This window comes from Ochlerotatus camptorhynchus, unplaced genomic scaffold (assembly GCF_037179485.1).
Source record: "Ochlerotatus camptorhynchus isolate MF236.1 unplaced genomic scaffold, CSIRO-AGI_Acam_v1.1 ptg000802l, whole genome shotgun sequence".
Lineage (NCBI taxonomy): Eukaryota > Metazoa > Arthropoda > Insecta > Diptera > Culicidae > Ochlerotatus > Ochlerotatus camptorhynchus.
The window spans coordinates 37323-60770 of record NW_027041266.1 but is presented as its reverse complement, the minus strand read 5'-3'; the positions used below and the strand labels follow the sequence as shown (position 1 = coordinate 60770).

General features: G+C 38.8%; 1 protein-coding gene across 1 annotated transcript in view; it reads left to right on the top strand.

Moving 5' to 3' along the window:
• The window catches only part of Syx16 (syntaxin 16), a 54206-nt gene extending 36836 nt beyond the window's left edge, over window positions 1-17370 (top strand). Inside the window, exon 5 of the mRNA XM_065238503.1 lies at window positions 16685-17370. Within this exon, the coding sequence (XP_065094575.1) occupies window positions 16685-17325 (641 nt within the window). The 3' untranslated portion in view covers window positions 17326-17370. The remainder of the gene's footprint in view (window positions 1-16684) is intronic.
• Window positions 17371-23448: the final 6078 nt, after the last annotated feature.

Below are 23448 nucleotides of genomic sequence, written 5' to 3'. Positions count from 1 at the left end.
TGAACTTATTTCTATTCATCTTGAAAACAAACATTAAAAAAACTACACGCACAATACACAAACTAAACACAAGGTTAATCAAACTTACAATCTAAGGTTAGTATTCTTAAAGTAAACATATATGAGTTTCATAAACACCAGATCACGTCTAGCCAAAATATCCCGAACTGGAACATTAGGTTGTCTACCTCGAGCCCGAAGGGAATCGCACAGCTCAGATCTGACTCCACGATGCTCAGCACAAGACCAAAGGATGTGATCGGCGTCTTGGTAACCTTGTCCACATTCACAGAGATTGCTGTCTCCCAGCCCAACACCAAACAAGTGAGCGTTTAACGAATAGTGATTGGACATGAGGCGAGACATCAGTCGAATGAAGTCTCGACCCACATCCAACCCCTTGAACCAAGGACTCTTCGACACCTTAGGGATGATCGAGAATAGCCATCGTCCCAAACTTCCTTCACTCCATTTATTTTGCCAGCTGGCGAGCGACTGTTGATGATAAATGAAGAAAAATTCATTGTAGGCGATTTGTCGATCGTAAATATCGCCTTGCATAGCGCCCACCTTAGCAAGTGAGTCCGCCTTCTCATTGCCCGGAATCGAGCAATGATATGGGACCCATGCAAAGGTCCTAACAAAAGATCTTAAAGATAAAGCACTCAGAAGCTCTCGTATTTTCATGAGAAAATACGAGGAGTGCTTTACCGGCCTCATGGATCGAATAGCCTCGACAGAACTGAGACTATCCGTAAAAATAAAATAGTGATCTGGTGCAAGTGAGGCGATCGTTTCTAGCGTATAGTGTATTGCCGCCAGTTCAGCAACATATACGGAACAAGGAGCTTGAAGCATTCGAGAGGCGCTATGAAATTCGTTAAAAATACCAAAACCAGCGGACGACTCTATTAGTGATCCATTTGTGAAGAACGATCTTGCGGAATCAACTTGGCCAAACTTTGCAGCGTAAATTGACGGAACAATCATGGAACGATGATGTTCTGGAATTCCACGAATCTCCCGCTTCATAGATAAATCAAAACTAACTGAATTGCCGAAGTCGGAGAAGCATACACGATGGGGATTATGCTGTGACATCCTGAGTTATGTACACGTAGTACAATGACATAAAACGAGTTTGAGGGTTTAGCTCAAGAAGCTTCTCAAAGTTTTCGATTACCAGTGGGTTCATAACTTTACAACGGGTGAGGAGCCTGAGGGACAATTCCGAAAACCGATCCGATAGTGGCAACATGCCCGCCAACACTTCGAGACTCGTCGTATGAGTCGAGTGCATGCATCCTAACGCGATACGAAGACAGCGATACTGGATCCGTTCCAGTTTGATGATGTGCGTTTTAGCCGCCGACTGGAAGCAAAAATTTTGAGCAACTTATCGTCATAAAATTAAAAATTACATTTAGGTATTAGTCAACAAATGTGAATAGTAAGTTAGATATGTTATGGTATGAACTTTTGCAACCTTTTTTTTATCAAAGTTAAAACTAGGAGATGAGGAAGAAATATAATCATTTGGTGCAAACACACACACGCCCACACACACACGCCCACACACTGATGCACAAACACATCATGACATTAGACAAGAAAACATCCAGACATTAAAAATGACGTACGAATGAGAAGAAGACATAGACAAAGACAGACCAGCGATTACCGAACCATAAAGATTTTTAAGAAGATTATGATTAATCAAGATCGTGAATCCGGTGTTTAATTGGTCACCATAGACTAATCCGTCCGGCATCGTAGTCACTTGAAAAATTTTCACATCAACCCCGATCATTGAAATCATCCTATGGGGATGAAGAAAAAAAAATTGCAGGCTGCTGTTTTGAGCAACTTATCGTCATAAAATTAAAAATTACTTTTAGGTATTAGTCAACAAATGTGTATAGTAAGTTAGATATGTTATGGTATAAACTTTTTCAACCTTTTTTGACGTAGGACTACGTCTTTGATTTCTATATGGGTGTACACTTTGTGAAAACCGAAAATGGAACATGTCATAAATTAAGAAAGATTTTGAACCTCAATAACTCAGCTGCCCCTGGTCCAATTTCAATAATTTTATGACCAATCGATAAGAAATATGGCTACGCATCGATAACAATGTTTCCGAATGTTGATTTTCAACAAGAAACTATTGAAAACATGGTAAATGTCCAGCATTGTCCAAAAGCGTCGAATTAACTAACAAATCCACCAATTACCTACATGCATATGCTGCTTCCCCAGCACAGTCGTCACTTCCATTTTTGGGTTCCTGCACTATAGTGCCGAGATGAGTGAAAAGAACTTAATTTTGGGTACTTTTTTCTAACCGTGTACGTTTTGAAGTGACAAAGACGCACTCTGTTTGGTTTCGGAGGTTAAATCATCACCAACTTTGGCAACAAAACGGCTCTTTTCAGGGCCACCAAGCTTATTACAGTAAATAGTAGGAATAAAATTCATCTGCCTGTTTGTCCATATTCAGAACTAACGATCACACAAAATGCTCATGTAATCAAACTGGAAGCAGGGGTACAAATTATTTTCATCAACCTTGATCAACTTTGAATCGCCACGGCCGGATATTTTCGATGGAAGAAGCAACAATCTAGCATCTAATTCGACGAAGACGGCAGGAAAAATTTGTGAAGCCGAGTTATTTACGAAAGAGAGTGTCGATGAAGAGAATCGATCAATGTAGATAAGACCTATTGAAAAGTGACGCGAGATTTGTTTTCCGTGCTGAGCTCCAATGCTACCGACGCCAGGGAGGCAGCTCCCACACCTGGACCCTACCAATCGCCCCATCAACTCAACCGGGGACCAACTGCTGGGGTGAGAGGTAATCACGCTAACCACCGGCGCCGATATCTTTCAAGGTGATATCACGGTGAATGAGATCGACCCAAATTTGAGTTTAGTTATCTCAGAAATAAGAAATAAAGTGCAGGAACTCAGCGATGAGTAAATTTGCCTCATGTTTTCCCAGGATTTTCCAGGGAAAAATTCCCGAATTTGAGAAAATAAAGATTGTATTCACTCAGTCTATTAGTACTACTGCGAGACTGAATAAAATTTTCGTCAATTTCCTCATTTTCCGGCAGATTTTTTAGGTTTTCCACAGGAAATCATGAGACAAATTTACTCATCGCTGAGTTCCTGCACTTTTGGCGATTATGAGTGAACTAAACTCAAATTTGGGTCGTTCTCATTCGCCGTGTACGCAAAAAGAAAAGAGTCAGTGTCGCTACTTGATAGCAAACTACTCATAAAGGGTGATACGGTCAAAATTTGGTCAATATCAACTTGACGTATTTCTTTCAATTTTGCATTTAAAAAACCTGAACACCCCTCATTTTGAAGGTGTGTGTGTGTAGAATGTTGCTCCTATTTTGATTTTGGAATTCACTCTTCAGTTGTCAAAATGCCGTCCAAGCAAGAAGAGCAGCGTATCAAAATTTTGCTCGCGCATCGCGAAAATCCGAGCTACTCGCACGCAAAGTTGGCAAAATCGCTAAAAGTTGCCAAATCAACCGTTACAAATGTAATTAAAGTGTTTGGGGAACGTTTGTCGACAGCCAGGAAGTCTGGATCGGGGGGAAATCGAAAACCGGAAGCCGCTGAGACGACAAAGAGAGTTGCCGGTAGTTTCAAGCGAAACCCTAACCTCTCTCTCCGAGATGCCGCAAATAAGCTGGGTGTATCGTCTACAACCGTGCATCGAGCCAAAAAACGAGCCGGACTATCGACTTACAAGAAGGTAGTGACTCCAAATCGCGATGATAAACAAAATACGACGGCCAAAGTGCGATCCCGGAGGCTGTAAACGACGATGCTGACGAAGTTTGACTGCGTGGTAATGGACGACGAAACCTACGTCAAAGCCGACTACAAGCAGCTTCCGGGACAGGAGTTTTATACGGCAAAAGGAAGGGGAAAGGTAGCAGATGTTTTCAAGCACATGAAACTGTCAAAGTTCGCAAAGAAATATCTGGTTTGGCAAGCCATCTGTACCTGTGGCTTGAAAAGCAGCATTTTCATAGCTTCCGGGACTGTCAACCAAGAAATTTACGTGAAAGAGTGTTTGAATAAACGTCTGCTACCTTTCCTGAAGAAACACGGTTGTTCCGTACTGTTTTGGCCGGATTTGGCATCTTGCCATTACGGTAAAAAGGCCATGGAGTGGTACGCCGCCAACAACGTGCAGGTGGTTCCCAAGGACAAGAACCCTCCCAACACGCCAGAGCTCCGCCCAATTGAGAAATACTGGGCTATTGTCAAGCGGAACCTAAAGAAGACCAAAAAAACTGCTAAGGGCGAGCAGCAGTTCAAGGCAAACTGGCTTTCTGCGGCGAAGAAGGTGGACAAGGTGGCTGTACAAAATCTGATGGCAGGGGTCAAGCGTAAGGCCCGGCAATTCGGATTTGGAAAAGCGGAAGCCTAACTGAATATTTTTCCTGAATTTTATACTAATTGAACTTGAAAAAGAAATTTAATTTGATTTTTTAAATAAACGATTTCACCGATTTACACGCGTTTTCCCTTGACCAAATTTTGACCGTATCACCCTTTAATGGGAGGAGTCTTTGTAGCTTTTATACCACTTGGTTGCACATCATTCTGCTTTAACATGAAAAGATATAAAAGAGCGCTGCTGTATGGCATAAGCTCATTTTCAGCAGTAGGAAGTTGGTGGCTAATCCACTCCTCCACACCTAACAATCAACAATTGATTGGTCGTGACCAAGGAAGAAAAGGTCTGGTAATGGAGGCGCCAAGCGTCATAGCAAAGTTCTTCGAGATAACCGCCATCGGTCGTCTGGCTCGCCGTGGTGGTGTCAAACGTATCTCCGGTCTGATCTACGAGGTGTGTTGAAGGTGTTCCTGGAAAATAAGGTCCGTGATGCTGTCACCTACTCTAAACACGCCAAGCGTAAGTGCCCATGGATGATTACATCAGTAAAGAGTTTTAATAGAATGTATCTGTGCTATCTTGTCCATATTCAGAACCACAAGCCCCCAACGACCACACAAAATGCTCTCCAGAGTTGTAATCTTGTAACCAAATTTGAAGCAGGGGTGCAAGTGATTTTGATTGATTCTCTTAATCAACTTTCTCTTTGAAAAAAAATTACTTCAAATCTGGTACGCCTACAATTCCCCTCCCCTTGGCTAGTTTTTGCACCTTGCTGTTGGTGGGCGGGCTTAATTTCATGCTAGTGGATTGTTGGAGACGGTGGGTTTATGGTCGGCGTTGCTGGCTCATGCCGCGATAGAATGGCGTCATGGGCAGGCAATGGAGATTACTGAGCTTCCCCTCTCTGATAAACCACTGCTAGATGACTACTGAACCAAAGATCTAGTCTAGCAGTGATAGTATCACACTTGTTACTCCTTTAATTGAGAGCCGCGTCGTAGTACGCTTACGTATAGGCACTGACGTTGGCGGGTTTTGCCGCAAATCACTCTTATTTTATTTATTTTTACGCAGATAGATTCATTTGGGTTTGCAAGGGAATTATACTATTGAAATATTTCAGAAAGTGCCCAACAGTGCTCCTTCTATTTGCGTGACAAGCTTTCATTGTTGTTTTCATTGAATTATTACTCAGGAAACAATGTTAAACATTATTTTTGTACATGGTATTGTAACTAATATTATATGTGCTTCATTTTGATTTGGGATAAGTGTTTGAACTAAGGCTCGGGATTTCCACTGTGGTGTGCTTCTATTGTGACATACCCATATGTATTTTCGTGGTGCCACATAGTGGAAGCGTGAGAGCGTAGTTGGAACATTTACCCTATACAATATACAATTTAAAATTAGCTTGGAAACTAACTTCAAAGTGAAGCATTTGAGTCACTTGAAGGTGTCATCTGGGATGAACAAAGATATAATTAATATATGTAAAAGCCAGAAGTACTTGAAACACGTTAAATTGTAGTTTAAAAGCATGGGTTATGATTGTGTAGGTAGATTAGAGATTTCAGTTATTTATTAAATAAACTTCAATTATAGAATTCAGAAAGTTAATTAACATAAGAGATAGGACGCGGGGGGTCCGCTTAGGGAGGCGACTAGCCTATGAAGTTGTATAATAAATCTTCACATTTAGTGTATTTGTTAATTACAGACAATGTCAATAGCGAAAGTCATATCTTCAACCAGGCGCTTACGAACAAGTGAAGTTTTAGGAAAGGTGTGTTAAATATGTTGATAGGTTTGAAATAAGAATTAGGATTGTTGTGCTTTAGTTTTCGGTAAGGTATGATGTGTCAACAAAGCCCGTTTGAGCAAATTTTCAAACATCAAATTGATTGAGTGATTTATTGAAAGACATTGCGTTGCGAAAATTGACAAGTCATACATCTAACATAGTAGTAGTAGCAGTGTCGCACAATCTTATCACAATTGCTGCAAATAGTGCTGGAGGGGCCGGCAGGGCTGAATATGGATCAAAACTAACATAACTACTAACACTAAAATGATCCCGGAACTAACACTTATCCATTGCACTTTTACTAGTTTTATTTTTCTACTAAGTCATCTATGCTTCTTTCTATTGTTTGGATCAAGTACAACTAATACTTATCTACCTTTATGTATGTTTTACTCCCTTTTAACCCATTATCTTTATGAATGGCGAATCATATGACGTGAGACACGTACAAGCTGGAACTCAAAGAATTACTTCGAACAGGATGTCAAACAAATTCAGGACCAATCCAAATGAGACCAGAAACCAACAAGGCATCGGGGAGTTATATATTCTGGGAGAGGTATTTGATAAATAATCAAAAAGTGGTAAGTTAAAATCAGAGCCAAGGATCATGAGAGGTAATTGTCAATAATTCATTAATTAGTAGAAATCTCGATAACTTTTTCAAGGGAGCGTATCGGCTTTTGTAGGCGGTACGTTTGGTCGTCGATTTGGCTTAACTGGTGGCTCGCCCACGCGGGCTGGCACTATCATCAGATAGGGGAAATTTTCCTCTACCTGCTGGTGGTGTTGATAAGCGTGTGCGAGCTGCCGGTTGTGCCGGATCGACGATCGGATGCATTGTTTGCAGGAGCTGGTGCTTCCCTTTGAAAAAGTAATCGAGAAATAACCATATTATCATGTAATTGATGTTATTATTTTTATATATCAATGAAATTAGTCATGACAGAGTAACAGATGGGGAAGGAAAATAGACACAAGTTGACACAATAAACAAGACAAGTGGGGGTTAATACACAAGACAAAATGACAAAATAAGTGACGACATAAGACAAGACTGGGACAAAATCAACCTTAAAAAAAAAAAGAATGCGCAATTATATTATCAAAACTATTTGGATCAGCACAAAAACAACAGTGACCAAACGGGCACCATAGCCTAGGAACGTCTGTGTGTTGATTTAAAATAGAGGCTCATAGAAGCAAAATTTATCAATAAAAGGGGTCCAGTGTAGAGTTTAAGCAAGTGCTGCCACTGGATCACTACAAAAAAAAAAAAAAAAAAAAAGTTGGTACGCCTACAATTCAAAAACGGAAAGAGTTGAGATAATAGATAATTGATCAATTAAAAGAACTAAATGCTCTTCACATTTATTCCGTCCACTAGCGGTCCTACGTCAAGCTTCCGTTCGTGCCCCTAAGCACAGACCCTTCTACTTTTTTTGTTAGTTTTTTTTTTTTGAGCGCAGTTATTACTAGGAGATGAGGAAGAAATATAATCATTTGGTGCAAAAACACAAACACACACACAAACACACACACCCACACACTGATACACAAACACATCATGACCTTAAACAAGAAAACCATCCAGACATTAAAAATGACGTACGAATGAGAAGAAGACATAGATAAAGACAGACCAGCGATTACCGAACCATAAAGATTTTCAAGAAGATTATGATTAATCAGATCGTGAATCCGGTGTTGAATTGGTCACCATAGACTAACTCGTCCGGCATCGTAGTCACTTTAAAAATTTTCTCATCAACCCCGATCATTGCAATCCTATGGGGATAAAAAAATATTTACGGAAGTTTTAGTTTTATTAATTATAGTTAAAAAAATATTTAAATACTGTTTTGGGGTAAAATTTATCAAGAGTTTTTTGATTGATTCGAATGACCTGTTCCAATAATTGTTCGAGTTATTTTATTATCACTTTGACTTACAGTATGTCTAAAGAAAGTGAGTTGATTTGATTAGCGTTAGCGTTGTTATGATATACTTCGTAGATTGGATACTAGCGACACTCACGTCTCTTCTGGAATTCTCAGTTAGACTACTTTCAGGAATAATGCTGGGGAGTAAACATTGGTTCCAATCTAAACAAGAGTAACAGAAGCATGACTGTCGCTATTCCCGGCCACGCCCATCTTTACCATAACTAGGGATAGGGAAGGAAATGTTGATGTAGTACTTACTTAACGAGAGGCCACCGACTTAGCGACACCCTCATAAGTGCTACGGAGTTGGAGGGTTGGGAAGGGTATTCGGTTAGGATTCACCTCAAGTTGGCGATGCAACCAAAAGTATGTATTCCCGCATAAACGCGAACCATAAATTGACCTTACCTAAAATGGTTAAAAATTGTTTATAATCCCTGCTAAACTTTAACTGAAATGGTTATGGAACTTTACATGAAAGTTTAATGATAAAGTTTCAACCTTATGTATTATGGTTTTTTGGAAATGGACCTTACAAATAATGGGTTGTTAAGAACCATTACCATTCCAAATTCTTGTTTTCTCCATACATTTTCAGAAAGAGAACTATATAAGAACGTTTTTACTTATGATTTGAGAACATTAATGGTAATGGTTATGGTAGCCAGTAAGGTCCATTAATGGTTTTGTATTATCGCTCAACTTTACGTGGAATATATCGTGAATTGGTAATCAGTAAATTACAGGCAACCAATTCGCGATATATTCCACATAAAGTTGATCGATGTTACAAAACCATTCGTGGACCTTACTGACTACCATAACCATTACCATTAAAGTTCTCAAACCATAAGTTAAAAGGTTCTAATATAGTTCTCTTTCCGAAAATGTATGGAGAAAACAAGAATTTGGAACGGTAATGGTTCTTAACAACCCATTATTTGTAAGGTCCAGTTCCAAAAAACCATAATACATAAGGTTGAAACTTTATCATTAAACGTTCATGTAAAGTTCCATAACCATTTCAGTTGAAGTTTAGCAGGGATTATAAACAATTTTTAACCATTTTAGGTAAGGTCAATTTATGGTTCGCGTTTATGCGGGTTGTTTATTTGCTGTTTATTTAATCTCTCGATAGCCGGCTATCGAAAGAACATATTCATTTTGTTTAGTGATCATGAATTTTAAGAGTCATGACGGAGAGCTTGGGATTAAACCCATGATTTTCTGCTCAGTAAGCAAAAACGATCCCTCCAGGGTCATCGAGCATCTCAGAACCATAACGCTTCGCAAAAATACAGGACTACATTTTCGCCTGATATGCAAATAGTTTCCGAGGTTAATGTTCAATATCAAATATACAAATGATGGTGGCGATTTATTGTGCTGTGGAAGAGCTTGGGGTTAAATCCATGATTTTCTGCTCAGTAAGCAAAATCGACCCCTCCAGGGTCATCGAGCTTCTCATAATCCAGAGCGCTTCGCATCAAAGTACGAATATATGGATAAAATATCTATTATTGAATAACTATTATTTACGATAATTACATGAAAGAAATAAAATATAAACTACAAACAAAACGTGACTACTAAAATCTCAAAAAGATATTCTTACAAATATATTTCACGCAACCAGGAATCTCAAAACCATTAGACGCTATAATGAAACTCTGCACATGTTAGACACAAAAAGAGGCCAAAAAGCAAGCGTCCGACACACAAAACCCGCCAAATCCACTTGCAGTCACAATCAACGATTCTACGAATCGCGAGCGCTCACGAATCATAAAACCGCTGACTGCGACACTCTGAAAGCGAAATTGACAGGCTCTATGCGTCAAACACCCACCCTCCAATATCCTCCTGCATCCAACAACACAAATCTCCATTACAACATCTAACGCATTCAAAACTCCGAAAATCACGCATCTATAGCAAGTGAGTGGAAGCAACCCTACATGCAACCATTCTTCATGATAAACTTTTTCTGCCTATCTTTCTATTAAACCTGTGGACATGCGTTAGCTTCGAAACTTCTAACCAAACTGTGAAAATTTTCAGATCACAAAAAAAACATGAAAAAAACTTTCAAAGGTTATTACAAGTAAAATAAATTTTGATTATTTTACGCAAAAACGAGCAAGTAATATTAAATCTCTTTTATTGTATGCTAATGCTAATTGACTGTAACAAAAATAATATGCTTAAATAAAATAAAATATTAATAAATTATATGCAAAATTTACTAGAAGATTGGTGAGAAGTTTCTAATAAGCCCTCCCAGTTGCTCTGTATACAGAACAAATCTGATACATCATCATCATCGAAATCATCATCGTTGCAAATATAAAGAAAATAAACATAACCCATTGCTTCAGTACCGTCAACCTCCATGTCCATGGGGAGGGAAAGTGAGTTGATTTGATTACAGCACATAAATATCATTCATATGTTTGAAAAACATGTGTTTTACCATCTATAAATGTGGGAACAGAAAAGGATCTCATATTAGTAAACTTATTGAGATATATTGGCACAACATGCATTTGAAGCACCTTGCAATAATAAATCGAAATATTAAATGATTGTCAAAGAAGAATTCTCGGAATTTCGTTATTATTCCTGAAGCTCGCAGAAGTTCTTCGAAATTTGCAGGAATTCTCTAAAGTAAGAATTTTTTCTCTGAACTTCTAAGAACGTCTTTTGTAGCTCTTAGAAGTTGTCTTACTTTCACGGATATTGTCTGAAGTTAGCACAGTTTCCGTGCATTTCTTCGAAATTCGATGAATTTCACTGATGCAGATAGAAACTTTTCAGAAATCCGCGAGCCTCTATGAAATTTTCAGTAATGCTTTGATTTCCCTCTTTTCACATGACTTTTCCTGAAGCTTGCATGTCACATTAATTGAAAGCTTTATATGCCAACCAATACATGAATCTGTATTATTACAAGCACAGTGATAATCTATGCTCAGGGAAATTGAGAAAATTTCCAACCTGGAAAATTTCCTCCACCGGACCGGGAATGGAACATACTGAGCTCTTAAGCTAATACGATACAGCGTCCACAAATCATACGCACTTTCACTGCCACTTCGAGTTTTGTAGGGAGTTAATTTCGGGCACTATTGCGATTTTGCACTAAATTGTCATCACAATTTTTATGAAGAGCTTTGGGTTGGTTTATTTCCTTTAAATTCCGTTATAATTGCTTATCTTTTGACAGATACGCGTATTTCGTCTCTTGCAGACTTCATCAGTGCCAAGTAGTTCAACACCACTGAAGAATCCATCTTTTATCTACTAGTTATATACTAATCAATAGGTACTAAAAATCAGCAGGTATCCACTGCCATGTCCAAATTTACCTAACCAGGTACCTAAATTCAGTCTCCAACAGGTAGAAGCATGCTACGCTACGTTGTTTTAGGTAGCATGCTAAAGAGTCTCGAGTATCCGTTTCCTTGATCTCTATTAAGCAATGTTGATGGATTATGTTTAAATATTTCTAAACTTTCAGCTACGTCTACGTCTACGTCTGTAAAACATTCAAAGTTGAGAAAATGTGTTAGGAAAATTTACAGACTTACTTCTGTTAACCCCGTGTAATGATGAAAAATAAAAAATTTCGATTTATCCAATCTTTACGAATAACAGTCATTTGAATTTTAATCGAGTTTTTCAGTAATCCAAAAATCCAGTAAAAATAATGACTCCTGTAAAAAAATCTAAGTGTGTATACAGAAGCAGCGGAGCTGCACATTAGATTGATGCAAAATTTGAAATTTTCGCTCCACAGTGCTCAAACGGTTCCAAATTGGGTCCTGATTATCCTCCCAAAATTTGAACTCATTTAGTAAGAACTTGACTTGGCACAAACCATTTGAAGTTTATATAAAAATTACTATGGGAAAACCATAATTTCGGTTCATGTCTATCTCAAAATTCACAAGTTTGATATACTTTAGAAAATGATAACTGCGCTTGTTGAAAATTTTCTCAGCTACAAGTTTGTTCAAGACCACTTTTCGATCAAATGTAAGGAAGAAAAATTATTAATGATTCAAGTTACTGATGTCTTATGGTTATGCTCAATCAACTGTTCAGCTGGCAATATTGGTGTTTATGGCGCGTAGAATAGAGGACAAAAATCATGGCTACTATGTCACACTGCAGAATACAGTGTTGCCCACAACACAGTTGCTTAAACTTGCCATAAGATTATCAATCTCTTAAACAATTAATAACTATTTAATTTGACGTTTGGCTGAAAAACAATTTTCTGCTAAGATGTAGCTCATAAAAATTCCCATAAGAATAGCAATAGCACTTGTTAACAGTACAATATGGAAATAATAGATAATAAAAAATTTGGTTTCCCATAGAAATTTCCATATAAACTTAAAATGGTTTGTGCCAAGTCAGTTTCTTATCAAATGAGTTTAAACTTTCGGAGATCTGTACACTAGAAAAAATCGCCGCACTTGTGTTGTAAATTTGCTCTCTGTTTTGTGCTTGCGTTTGCTTTCATAGTTTTCGGGTGCTTTTGCTTGATTAGCGCTGACATTCTGCCTCCCGGACGGTTATACGTGCGTGATTGGTGGAAGTTTTAGAATCGAGAAAGAAAACGTGATTCATCATGTTTGCAAGCATCAGAAGAGATGTCGTCATCTACGTTTTGTTTTTTTAACTCTATTTGTTCCAAATTCAAAATAAATTACATTTCATTTTAACCTAGGTGCTCCAGTTACTACAGTAACTTACCAGCCTTAATTGTTATGATATATATCTATGTGTTTTTACATTGTTCCTGCCTTGGGAATTCAGTATTTTAAACAGGTTTTTTAAACCTGCATGTCAGTGTAACAATTGAAATCTTAAAACTAAAAACTAAAACTAAACCTTATCTAGGCATAAAGGGAATTAATCGTTGCAATTGGGGAGTGCAACGATTTTTGCCTGAAATTATTAATTATTTTGTTGGACATTTGTTCTAAAGTCTCAACATTCGAAATTCTATGTACTTCGGTAGTACTGTACCAGGGAGGCAACTTCAAAATCGCTTACGCTTGGCGTGTTTAGTGTAGGTGACACCATCACCTTTTAAATCAAACCGGAGATACGTCAGACACCGCCACGGCGAACCAGACGACGGATGGTGGTTATCTAGAAGAATTTGCGTTTGGTTCTGAATATGGCGATGAGTGTGCAAAATAATACGCAATTCCATCCTTCCTATTCACACGCGCCCGAGGATCGAAGGCGAATGCCACTTTGACTTGTTTCGTCTACTTACTACTCTCTGACGACTGTGCTGGGGAAGCAGCATATGCAGCAATTGGTGGATTTGTTAGTTAATTCGACGTTTTTGGACAATGCTGGACATTTACCATGTTTTCAATAGTTTACTGTATATATGCGTTAATATAAAGGATCTAGGTAGGAAACTGGTTTCTGAAGTCTCCTTCAGATACTACTCTCGGACGGTTGCCCAAATCCTGGCTGGGCAGGGGCAAGTAGCACAGAAACAGGAGGATAATAAGACTGGGACACAATGGCTGGAAATTGTTTGGTAAGGAGGGGATGGCTACATCAAACTCTAACATCAGACAAACTAAGGAATTCGTAGATCACCTGCATGTAGGGAAGATAACGGGTTCCCAATACATCTCTTACTTCACGGAAGTGTTGTCTACATCGGGCCACTAGGGTATCCAACAGTCGTGCTCTGGAGGCGTCATAACCCGGGCAACACCAAATTGCATGATCGATGTCATCATAACCGGTTCTACACCTACATATATTGCTGTCTACTAGGTTTATTCTGTAGAGATATGCGTCTAGCGAGTAGTGGTTGAACATAAGTCTTGACATCACGCGAATGAAGCCCTGACTTACATATAGACCTTTTAACCATGCTACCGAAGAAACATTTGGAATAATGTAATGTAACCACCGCCCAAAAGAATTACTTGTCCAATCGTTTCGCCAACTTAAAAGAGAACTCTGACGTACTAATGAGAAAAATTCATCATGTGAAATTCTTCTATCATAAACCTCGCCTTGTTGTGCACCTAACTTTGCGAGAGAGTCTGCCTTCTCGTTGCCTGGGATTGAGCAATGTGAGGGGACCCATACAAAGGTAATCATATATGATCTTTCGACCAGCAAACTCATCTGCTCCCTTACCTTTGAAAGGAAATTAAATGAGTGCCTACCTTTTTTCATCGACCGACTAGCCTCAATCAAACTGAGACTATCCGAGAAGATGAAGTAATGGTCTATGGGCATGTCGGAAATCATCCCCAATGCGAAGTTGATTGCTGCCAGCTCAGCAACATTAACGGAACAAGGTTCCTGAAGTTTTCGAAAGGCGGTTGAGTATTCATTGAAGACACCGAAGCCAGTGGATCCATCAATGCGTGATCCATCAGTGAAAAATCTTCTATTGCTCTAGGCTCATATTGTGTGTTGAATGCATACAGCCAAGGGCAATACGTAAACAACGGTATTGAATGCGACCCATCGCTGATTTTTTTGGTATGTTGTGTAGAAAATAAATTTTCAAAGAAAAATATAAAAACGTGTTACGCCGATTGTCTACAAACCATGAAAACCATAAACAACAAATATAATCAAAGTTCTTCTATACAAAACTCCAATTTTTAAAACTTATTATATATTTTTCTTAAAAGTATTTTTAATAACCTTTCATTTGATATTTTGATCATTCAAATCGACGTGTTCGGGGTATCATCCAAACCATTCGTGGGATAGTTTACCCATCGTTTATGGTATTTGTTTATTAGGGTTTGTGCCATTAAGTGAGAAAATAACTCTCTGAAAATTTCAGCTCATTCGGATGCAACACGAGCTGGCGCTTTTGGCTTAAAGTTTAATGGGGATTTTTTTCGAAATGTATGGAAAAATAACATTCCTTCAGTCTTGCGTGCATAAAACTAGTTCAGCACACTCTTTTCAGCACAGAATTTCAGCACATGTAGCTTAATCTATAAGGATCAACTTTACTGAAGACAGCATCATGATTCAAGCTAGTATTATGCAGATATTCATTCGTATATTGCAATAAAATACAGGCAGCTTATGCAACCGTATCAACTAGATTATCACTAAAAAATTAAAGTTAATATTTTCCACAGGTCAAGATATAGACTCGTGTCAGTAGGTGAGATAACCACTCTCTGAATGTTTCAGCTGTTTTTGACGCAACACGGACTGGTGCTTTTGGTTTAATGTTTATATAGGGGATTTAGTTGAAACTTTCATATACAAAATGCTCATATACATTAAAAAGCGAATATTTCAATAAAACTAACTGGATTCATGATCCAATCTTCAGCAAAGTTGTTACTCATTAACTAAATACAAGATTTGAAAATCTGAATCAAATCGAGGATAAGGAAACTTTTTTTATGATCGATAGAGTGTAGTAGTGTCATTTTTTCATCCCCATACAAAATTCAAATTAAAAGCGCCAGCTCATCCTACAACCAAATGAGCTAAAACTTTCAGATAATGAGTTTCTCACCTAAAAGCACAAATCTAGAGGTTGTCCCGTGGAAAATTAGAACTTTTATTTTTGTGGGCCAGGAGGTGCTCAAGAAGGAAAAAGTCGATTTTGTCGAAAAATTCCAAAATCCCCCAAACTGGGCAATAATTAAACAGCATCTTAAGGTGATACTCTAAGGAAGCCTTAGCGTGAAACTTTAAAGGCACAAATGTCAGCTTCCACAAAACATACAAATTTGAAATTGCTACTCTCTGTTTGTAGTAGCACAGCAAACAAGGAGTAGCAATTTCAAATTTGTATGTTTTGTGGAAGCTGACATGTGTACCTTTAAAGTTTCACGCTAATGCTTCCTTAGAGTACCTTAAGAAAGATGGAAGAGAAGCAAGCTCTGTTGACTGCTTCAAGAAAATTGGGTCTTGCAGCACAACGAAAAGTTAAGAAGAAAGTTATGCATAATCAAGAGAAAAGTCCAAGCGTTCTTCAAAAATGAGAAGTAAACATTCAAACTCATGTAAAATCGGTCATATGTATGTTGATTTTCATTTATCTAAAGTAAACTTACATTGTAAGGTAAAAGGTTTATAACATTGATTTGCCACAAATTTGTCGGATTAGCGGGGGGATACTGTATCTTGAAAAGACAATAAAACACATACGCATACTCCTTTAGAAAAAATCAGGCAGGAAAGTGACAATTTTTAATGGAAAATACCACCTTGGGTAGCAACCACCAACCAACCCTTTTATTCATAACTGAAAGTGTCGGCAACAATTGTCATTACTTAAAGCGGTTTGAGCTGAAAATTTTTTAATTTATGAAACAAAAATCGATTAGAAAGCATTCTAAATTATAAGAGTAGCTGTTATTTAGTGCTGTATTTTTATCGTTTCTAACTGCTGGCTCTTAGATGATACAGCTGACCCTACACATTAAAAATGGTTTAATAGTTCAAATTTATTTACAGGTCAGAATCGTCTTGAAAGTATCTTGCTGCAAAATGTAGAAAGAAAATTATTGATATCGTTACAGTATGCGACTGAACGGTTTCAACGGAGCCAGACGGCATACATGGACGAGCAAAACAATATGGAACAAAAATCTAAGGTGTTTTTTGAGAATATTTCAACAAACGTTGATTCAATCGGTAATAATTCTGTGGATACCTTCGACAACTTTCTCAATATGAACGTATCATTATCATCATCGAAGGGCAATCCCTATGATAACGATGATGAAAAACTGGATGACTATTTTCAACTACCCGCGTCAGGTATGAGTATAAATCAAAAACAACTAATGCTCATTGAAGCTGGAAATACCAAAATGATTCAAAGTCGAGAGCAGGAAGTATCGAAAATAGTAAATTCTATTGTTGATTTGAATACGGTTTTTAAAGATCTTTCGCATTTAGTACAGGAGCAAGGTACAATATTAGACAGAATTGACTATAATATAGAATCAACTCAAACCAAGGTTTTTGAGGGATACAAACAGCTTCAAAAGGCTGAGAAATACCAAAGAAAAAACAAGAAAATGTATTGCATACTTATTTTAGCGAGCATGATTATGTTCATGATAATTTTAACTATATTCACCAATTTCTAATCACAGCAAATAATAACGCATATTACAATACATGATGTGCCTTTATGTTGTAAATTTAAAACACCCGAAATCCCTTAAAAATTACATTTCTATTTTATACTTGAGAATTAGAATATGTATTTTCTTTCAAAAATTCTTCATCGAATGTAGCGCATTTATTGTTACTTTTTCGTTTATTGCAAGTGGTATTATATATCTCTATCAGTTAAACCTGGTTTAATATAGTATAAATTCAACAATTTCCACTATTCGGGAAGGATCAAAAGCATTATGTTCTACTAATTGGTCTCATGCAGGTTTTTGAGTGAAAAAACTTCGTTGCTCGTTGTCGATATTTTACTTGCTATTTCTGTAGTATTTTGGAACATCATTTGGATCAAGACCTAGTTTCTTCATTTCCACGGCTAGTGAAAACAAATAGTCATAGCACTCCGCCCTTAAATCAGAATATTTTTATTATTATTTTTTAAATCAAGGTGATACACTACAACTAAACTTACATTGCCTTTGCTTTTTGCCAATTATGACCCCAAACATAGACTCCATGACGCCTTACAAGGATTGCCGATGTGCCAGGATATTCTTTCATTGCATTTTCCATACGCTCTTCTAAATCGCTTTCCAACGGCGTATTCTCAATTATCGGAACGACCAGCTCCTCATCAAATCGAAGGTTACGTTCTAGCTCATGGTCGTATATGCCCTGATTAAAATGAATATTATTACAGATCGATTATTTTTTAAATAGGTTTTATCTGCTTTTGACGATTCAAAATCGAGAACTTAGCGGTGTTTGTGACTTTAATTTACCTTTGTAAACTTATGATTGTTGGTGTTAATCTGTATTTATTTGAAAACCACTAGGTCATTATTTTTAAATTGATGAAAGCAGATAGGGTAGAAGTGAAAAAATAATGAGAAATATTCGTAGCAAGTCTCCATTCACCCCCCCCCCCCCCACCACACACACACACACACACACACACACACACACACACACACACACACACACACACACACACACACACACACACACACACACACACACATACACACACACAAACACACACACACACACACACACACACACACATACACACACACCCGTGCGTAATGCACGGCCCCCTCCGAAGTAATACGACAAGTGGTTCCGGGGGCAAAGGGCAAGGCGTCCAAGGAGGTTTTAGTGCGGTAAGAATCTCTTACACCGTGTCACAGCGACAGTGCGCCCAGTCGTCAAGCGGTGGCACGATGGCGTTTTTGCCAAAAAAAAAAGCAGAGGAACATACACATACATCCAAAATAATGTTGAACAGAGTTGTTCAACATTATTTTGGATGTATGTGTATGTTCCTATGCTTTTTTTTTTGGCAAAAACGCCATCGTGCCACCGCTTGACGACTGGTCGAAGCAGTAACAAAGTAACAAGAGGCGTCTTCTGGTCAGTATGTCGTCGTTGAAACTGAGGTACGGAGGTCCAGCCTGGGTTGCAGCGGTGAAAACAAAACAGAACCAAAGGAAACTAAGTAGTACGTTCCGGCTCATAACCATGCGAGTCGTGAGTGCGTATGGTACCATTTCATCGGAAGTAGTATGCGTTATCGCTGGAATAGTTGCTATCGGCATCGCCCTGGCGGAGTATAGTGAGTACTACAGGTGGAGAGAACCAGAGGTGTACGAAAATTGTTAAGAGTGGAGTCGATGGCCAAGTGGACAGGAACGGGCCTCGGCAGAGAACGGTAGATAGACTCATCGGGTAATTCCGATTATTTCGGCCTTGGTGAACAGGAAGCATGGAGAGGTTCCAGTTTATGTCTATTCATGGTTTTTTCAGGAAGTACCTTCATTCCTCTATCGCCGGAGCATGTGGTCTTCGGCTGTCCAAGGTTCGAGGCAGTGCGAAGGGAGATGCCCATTCTTAACGTGGAAAAGTCGTCGATGGATGAAAATGATAAAGGCGGGGGATGGTCGTTTTCCATCTCAGACGACGAAACTCTTAATTCCCCCTCACACGAAAGTCTCGAGGACGTTGTTTAAATGGATACCCTTGACGGACTCGCTCTCCAACAAAAATACTGGAGCATATCCCAAGAAAAGTTATCGCCCACAGCCCTCTCCCACACCATCTCCTCCTCGCCCACCTGCACCCCCACACCATTGCCCCCGAAAATCTCTGCGCTCCCCCGCCTAAAGGCTTAAGGCCTAAACGCAATGTGGGCGGAAACGGAACGGAAACGGAAAGTTTGACAGTTGTCACAAATGACATCAATATGCCTAACCGAAGTCGATTTGATTCTAACTAGTTTTCAATCCGACAAGTAGGCTTACTCAGATCGGGCTTTTCCGCTGCCGCTGCCGTTCCGCTTCCGCAGTCATTGCGCTTGGGCCTTTACCCAGAAGCCTCGAAAGGCCCATGGGTTGTTTTTTCCGGCCCAAACAAAAACCTTTGAACATTCCGAGCATATCTGAAGATCTAAGAACACATTTTTCGGCCATTACCGATATTTTTAAGGTGACACCAATAAAACTGCGCGTTACCGTTGATGACCGGAAGCAGGCTAACCAAATTATTGCGTGCGAGCTTTTTTCATTGGAATACCGAGTCTACATACCCACTAGAAATTGAAGGAGTGGTCACCGAAGCAAGTTTGACTAGTAATTTCTTAGGTCTTTAAAACCGTGCTCTTCCTTGTCAAACTCGTTTCGTGTAACCTTTTCGGGTTCAGCATTACCTCACTACGTCGCTATTGGCAAGGTTCGGCTGCCTGTACGTCTGTTTGTACATCGGGTAATGAACTGCTCGAAATGCAAACAACTTGGTCACACATCGGACTACTGCTCGAACAAACCACGCTGCGAGCAGCATCAAGAGAGTCCTTGCAGTGCTCCTCCAAAATGCGTGTAATGCAAGGAGAGCCTTGGGCTACAAAATGGTGAGTTGACAACCTGGAAGGAGCGGAATACCTAGCCCTGGTCCTCACAAGTTCCTACTGCACGCCTTCTCGAGTCATATGATAACAAAAGGCTACTAGCTGAAACATGGACACAGCTGGGAGGCGTAGCCTGGGCAATGTTGCCAGTCCGGCAATAGCAAAGTGAAGAGGTGCGACGCGAACACTGGCGCGGTAACCATAGTACAGTGATAGAGGAAAAGAGATGAACTAGCCTCAGGCTAAAAATCTCTAAAATAAAGATTAAAAAAAAAAAAAAAAAAAAGTGATAGAGGAAATGCTTCACCAAACCTGAGCGTCTGTTCATCATGGAAGTGCGGCTCAAAACGGCGTCTGTTCTCCATGTTAGGAGCGGCTGATAACCGTCCTAGTGCCAGCGTGGGACTCTAAACAGAGCTGTGCACGATGGTCCCCCGGCGAGACAGGGGGTTGGGGCAGGCCCAACAAGCCGCCCTGAAAAAAAAAACAAAGTTGCAAATACTGACGAAAGAAATACGGATTGGAACAATCGGTACAGACCTACGCGACGAAATAAGGACTACGATTGGAAACTCGGAACATGGAACTGCAAATCGCTCGGCTTCCCGGTTTGCGATAGGTTAATCTATGACGAACTTCAACCACGCAACTTCGAAGTCGTAGCACTGCAGGAACTTTGCTCGACGGGACAAAAGGTATGGAAAAGCGGGCATCGAGCGACTACTTTCTACCAGAACTGTGGCACCACCAACGAGCTGGGAACCGGCTTTGTAGTGCTGGGTAAGATGCGCCAAAGCGTGATTGGTTGGCAGTAGATCAACGATGTGCAAGTTGAGGATTAAGGGCCGTTTCTTCAGCTACAGTATCATCAACGTGCCGTGCCCACACGAAGAGAGACCCGACGACGAGAAAGAAGCGTTCTATGCGCAGCTGGAGCAGGTGTACGACGGTTGTTCGCAACGGGATGTCAAAATCGTCATCGGCAACATGAACGCTCAGGTAGGACGGGAGGCAATGTATAGACCGGCAATCGGGCCAAACAGCCTGCATGCCGTATCGAACGACAACGGCCAACGATGCGTGAACTTTGCAGCCTCTCGGGGTATGGTAGTTCGAAGTACATTTTTCCCCCGCAAGGATATCCACAAAGCCACCTGTAGATCACCTGACCAACACACAGAAAACCAAATTGATCACGTTTTTATCGACGGGAAATTCTTCTCCGACATTATCAACGTCCGCACGTACCGCAGTGCGAACATATATTCGGACCACTACCTAGTTGCAGTATGCATTATCACCTTATTATACAAAAAGTGCTTAGGGAATTAAAGAAAAAGTATCATAAGGCTAATATTTTAGAGGATAATAATGGTAGTTTACCAGTAATAGTAGTGTTTGCAGATGATGTATTAATAATAGCAGAAAATATAAAAGAAATAGAAAATGTAATTAAAATACTTAAGGAAGAGTTAGGTAAAATAGGGTTAGAAATAAATAATGCAAAAAGTAAAATTATGATAAGGGAACCAAAAACAGATAGAGAAGAGCTAGAGGTAGTTAATAATATGAAATATCTAGGTACATACTTGACAAAAACACTAGATAGGCCACAAACGACAAGAAAAAGATGTAAACAAGCAATAGGTAGTAGTAAATTTATGATAGAATTATTAAGAAGGTATAAACCACCGTGGAAATTAGCTAAATTAATGTATAAGACAGTTATATCACCCACAAACACGTACGGACTTAAGGCTGCCACATTAATTAAAAGAAATAGGAAATCAATCAGCAAATACGAGATGCAGATATTAAAGGAAATGTTGCAATATTGTAGAGATAGGCCAAAAGGTAGATTAACAGTGTCAAAGCTTTTAGATGGAAAGACAGCAGTAAAGAAAAATCAGGGTGATGAGAATAAATTATTGGGGTCACATTTAAAGAAGACCTGAAGGACATCCATTGAAGGTAGCACAGAAAATGAAAGAAAATACTGAAGGTAGACCAGCCAAGACATGGAATGATTGTTTAAAAGAAGATAAAAGTAAATTAATAAATACAACAGAAGAAGAGTGGATAACATTAGCTAGGGATAGGGATAAGTTGAAAAGGAAGGCAGAAGAAATTTATAAAGTATTAGGTAGTGAGGAAGAATCTGAAACAGATGTAGAGGATTAAAAAGTTAACAGGTTGTTGTTAAAAATCAAATCAAACGCATGCAAAAAATGACGGGTTATTGAATAAAAAGAATATAAATTAATGTTATGCACAATTATATTAAAATAATATATATTTCAGATGATAATTGTAGATGATAGATGAAGACAAGGAAAAAAATGAAAGAATATAAAAATGGAAGTAGTAAGGGCTGCCAGCAGATGAATCAATGAAAGAATCGAAACAAAATTGGTAAGAAATGTCCATTAAAATCGATTTAATACAGATGAATAAATTTCAAAACTATATAGGGTAGAGCGCTACTTCGTCGTAATCGCCCATTTCCGTTCTATCTATCAGAAAAGATCAATAATATCAATGATTTCACCGTGCTTTAATCAATAATAAGTTTGTTCCGATGCGTTAGTTCATTAGCTACAACATAAATCCTGTTAGAGCGCATTGTATGAATATTTACGCTCATTGTTCTCAAAACAAAAGAAGCGCTCCTAGCGAATCCTCTTTTTCTACGTTTATCCGTAGGACGAAGAAAATCTAATGGCGTTTCAATGCGTTAGGACGGAATTTAAACTCGTAGGACGAATTGAGAATCAAGAAGCAGTGTTAGATTTTAGACAATATCTCAACAATTTGTGACTTTTTATCAAATCCAACGATACGTATGGAAAGGTGAATAAATTTGCAAGTCATCTTTGACAGAAATATTCCATTTTTTGTTTAAACTCGTTCAGAAAAGAGAGGTAAAGCGCGGGTTGTGCTTAGTAGGACGGAAATTAGATCAAAAACCCTACATGCCAGATTTGAAAATAACAGTTTTTGAATCTGGAAGTGTGCTTATGATACCATAATCCATTTGATAAAGGTAGAGTTAATTTTTTTTTATTTCCATTTCGTCAAGCCAGTGTAGACTACATACAATGATTATTACAATTTTTGCTTACATACTATGCATTAATTCAGGCATAACATTTGATAACGGCACAAAAGCATTTGTAAACAAACCTTCTAAGGC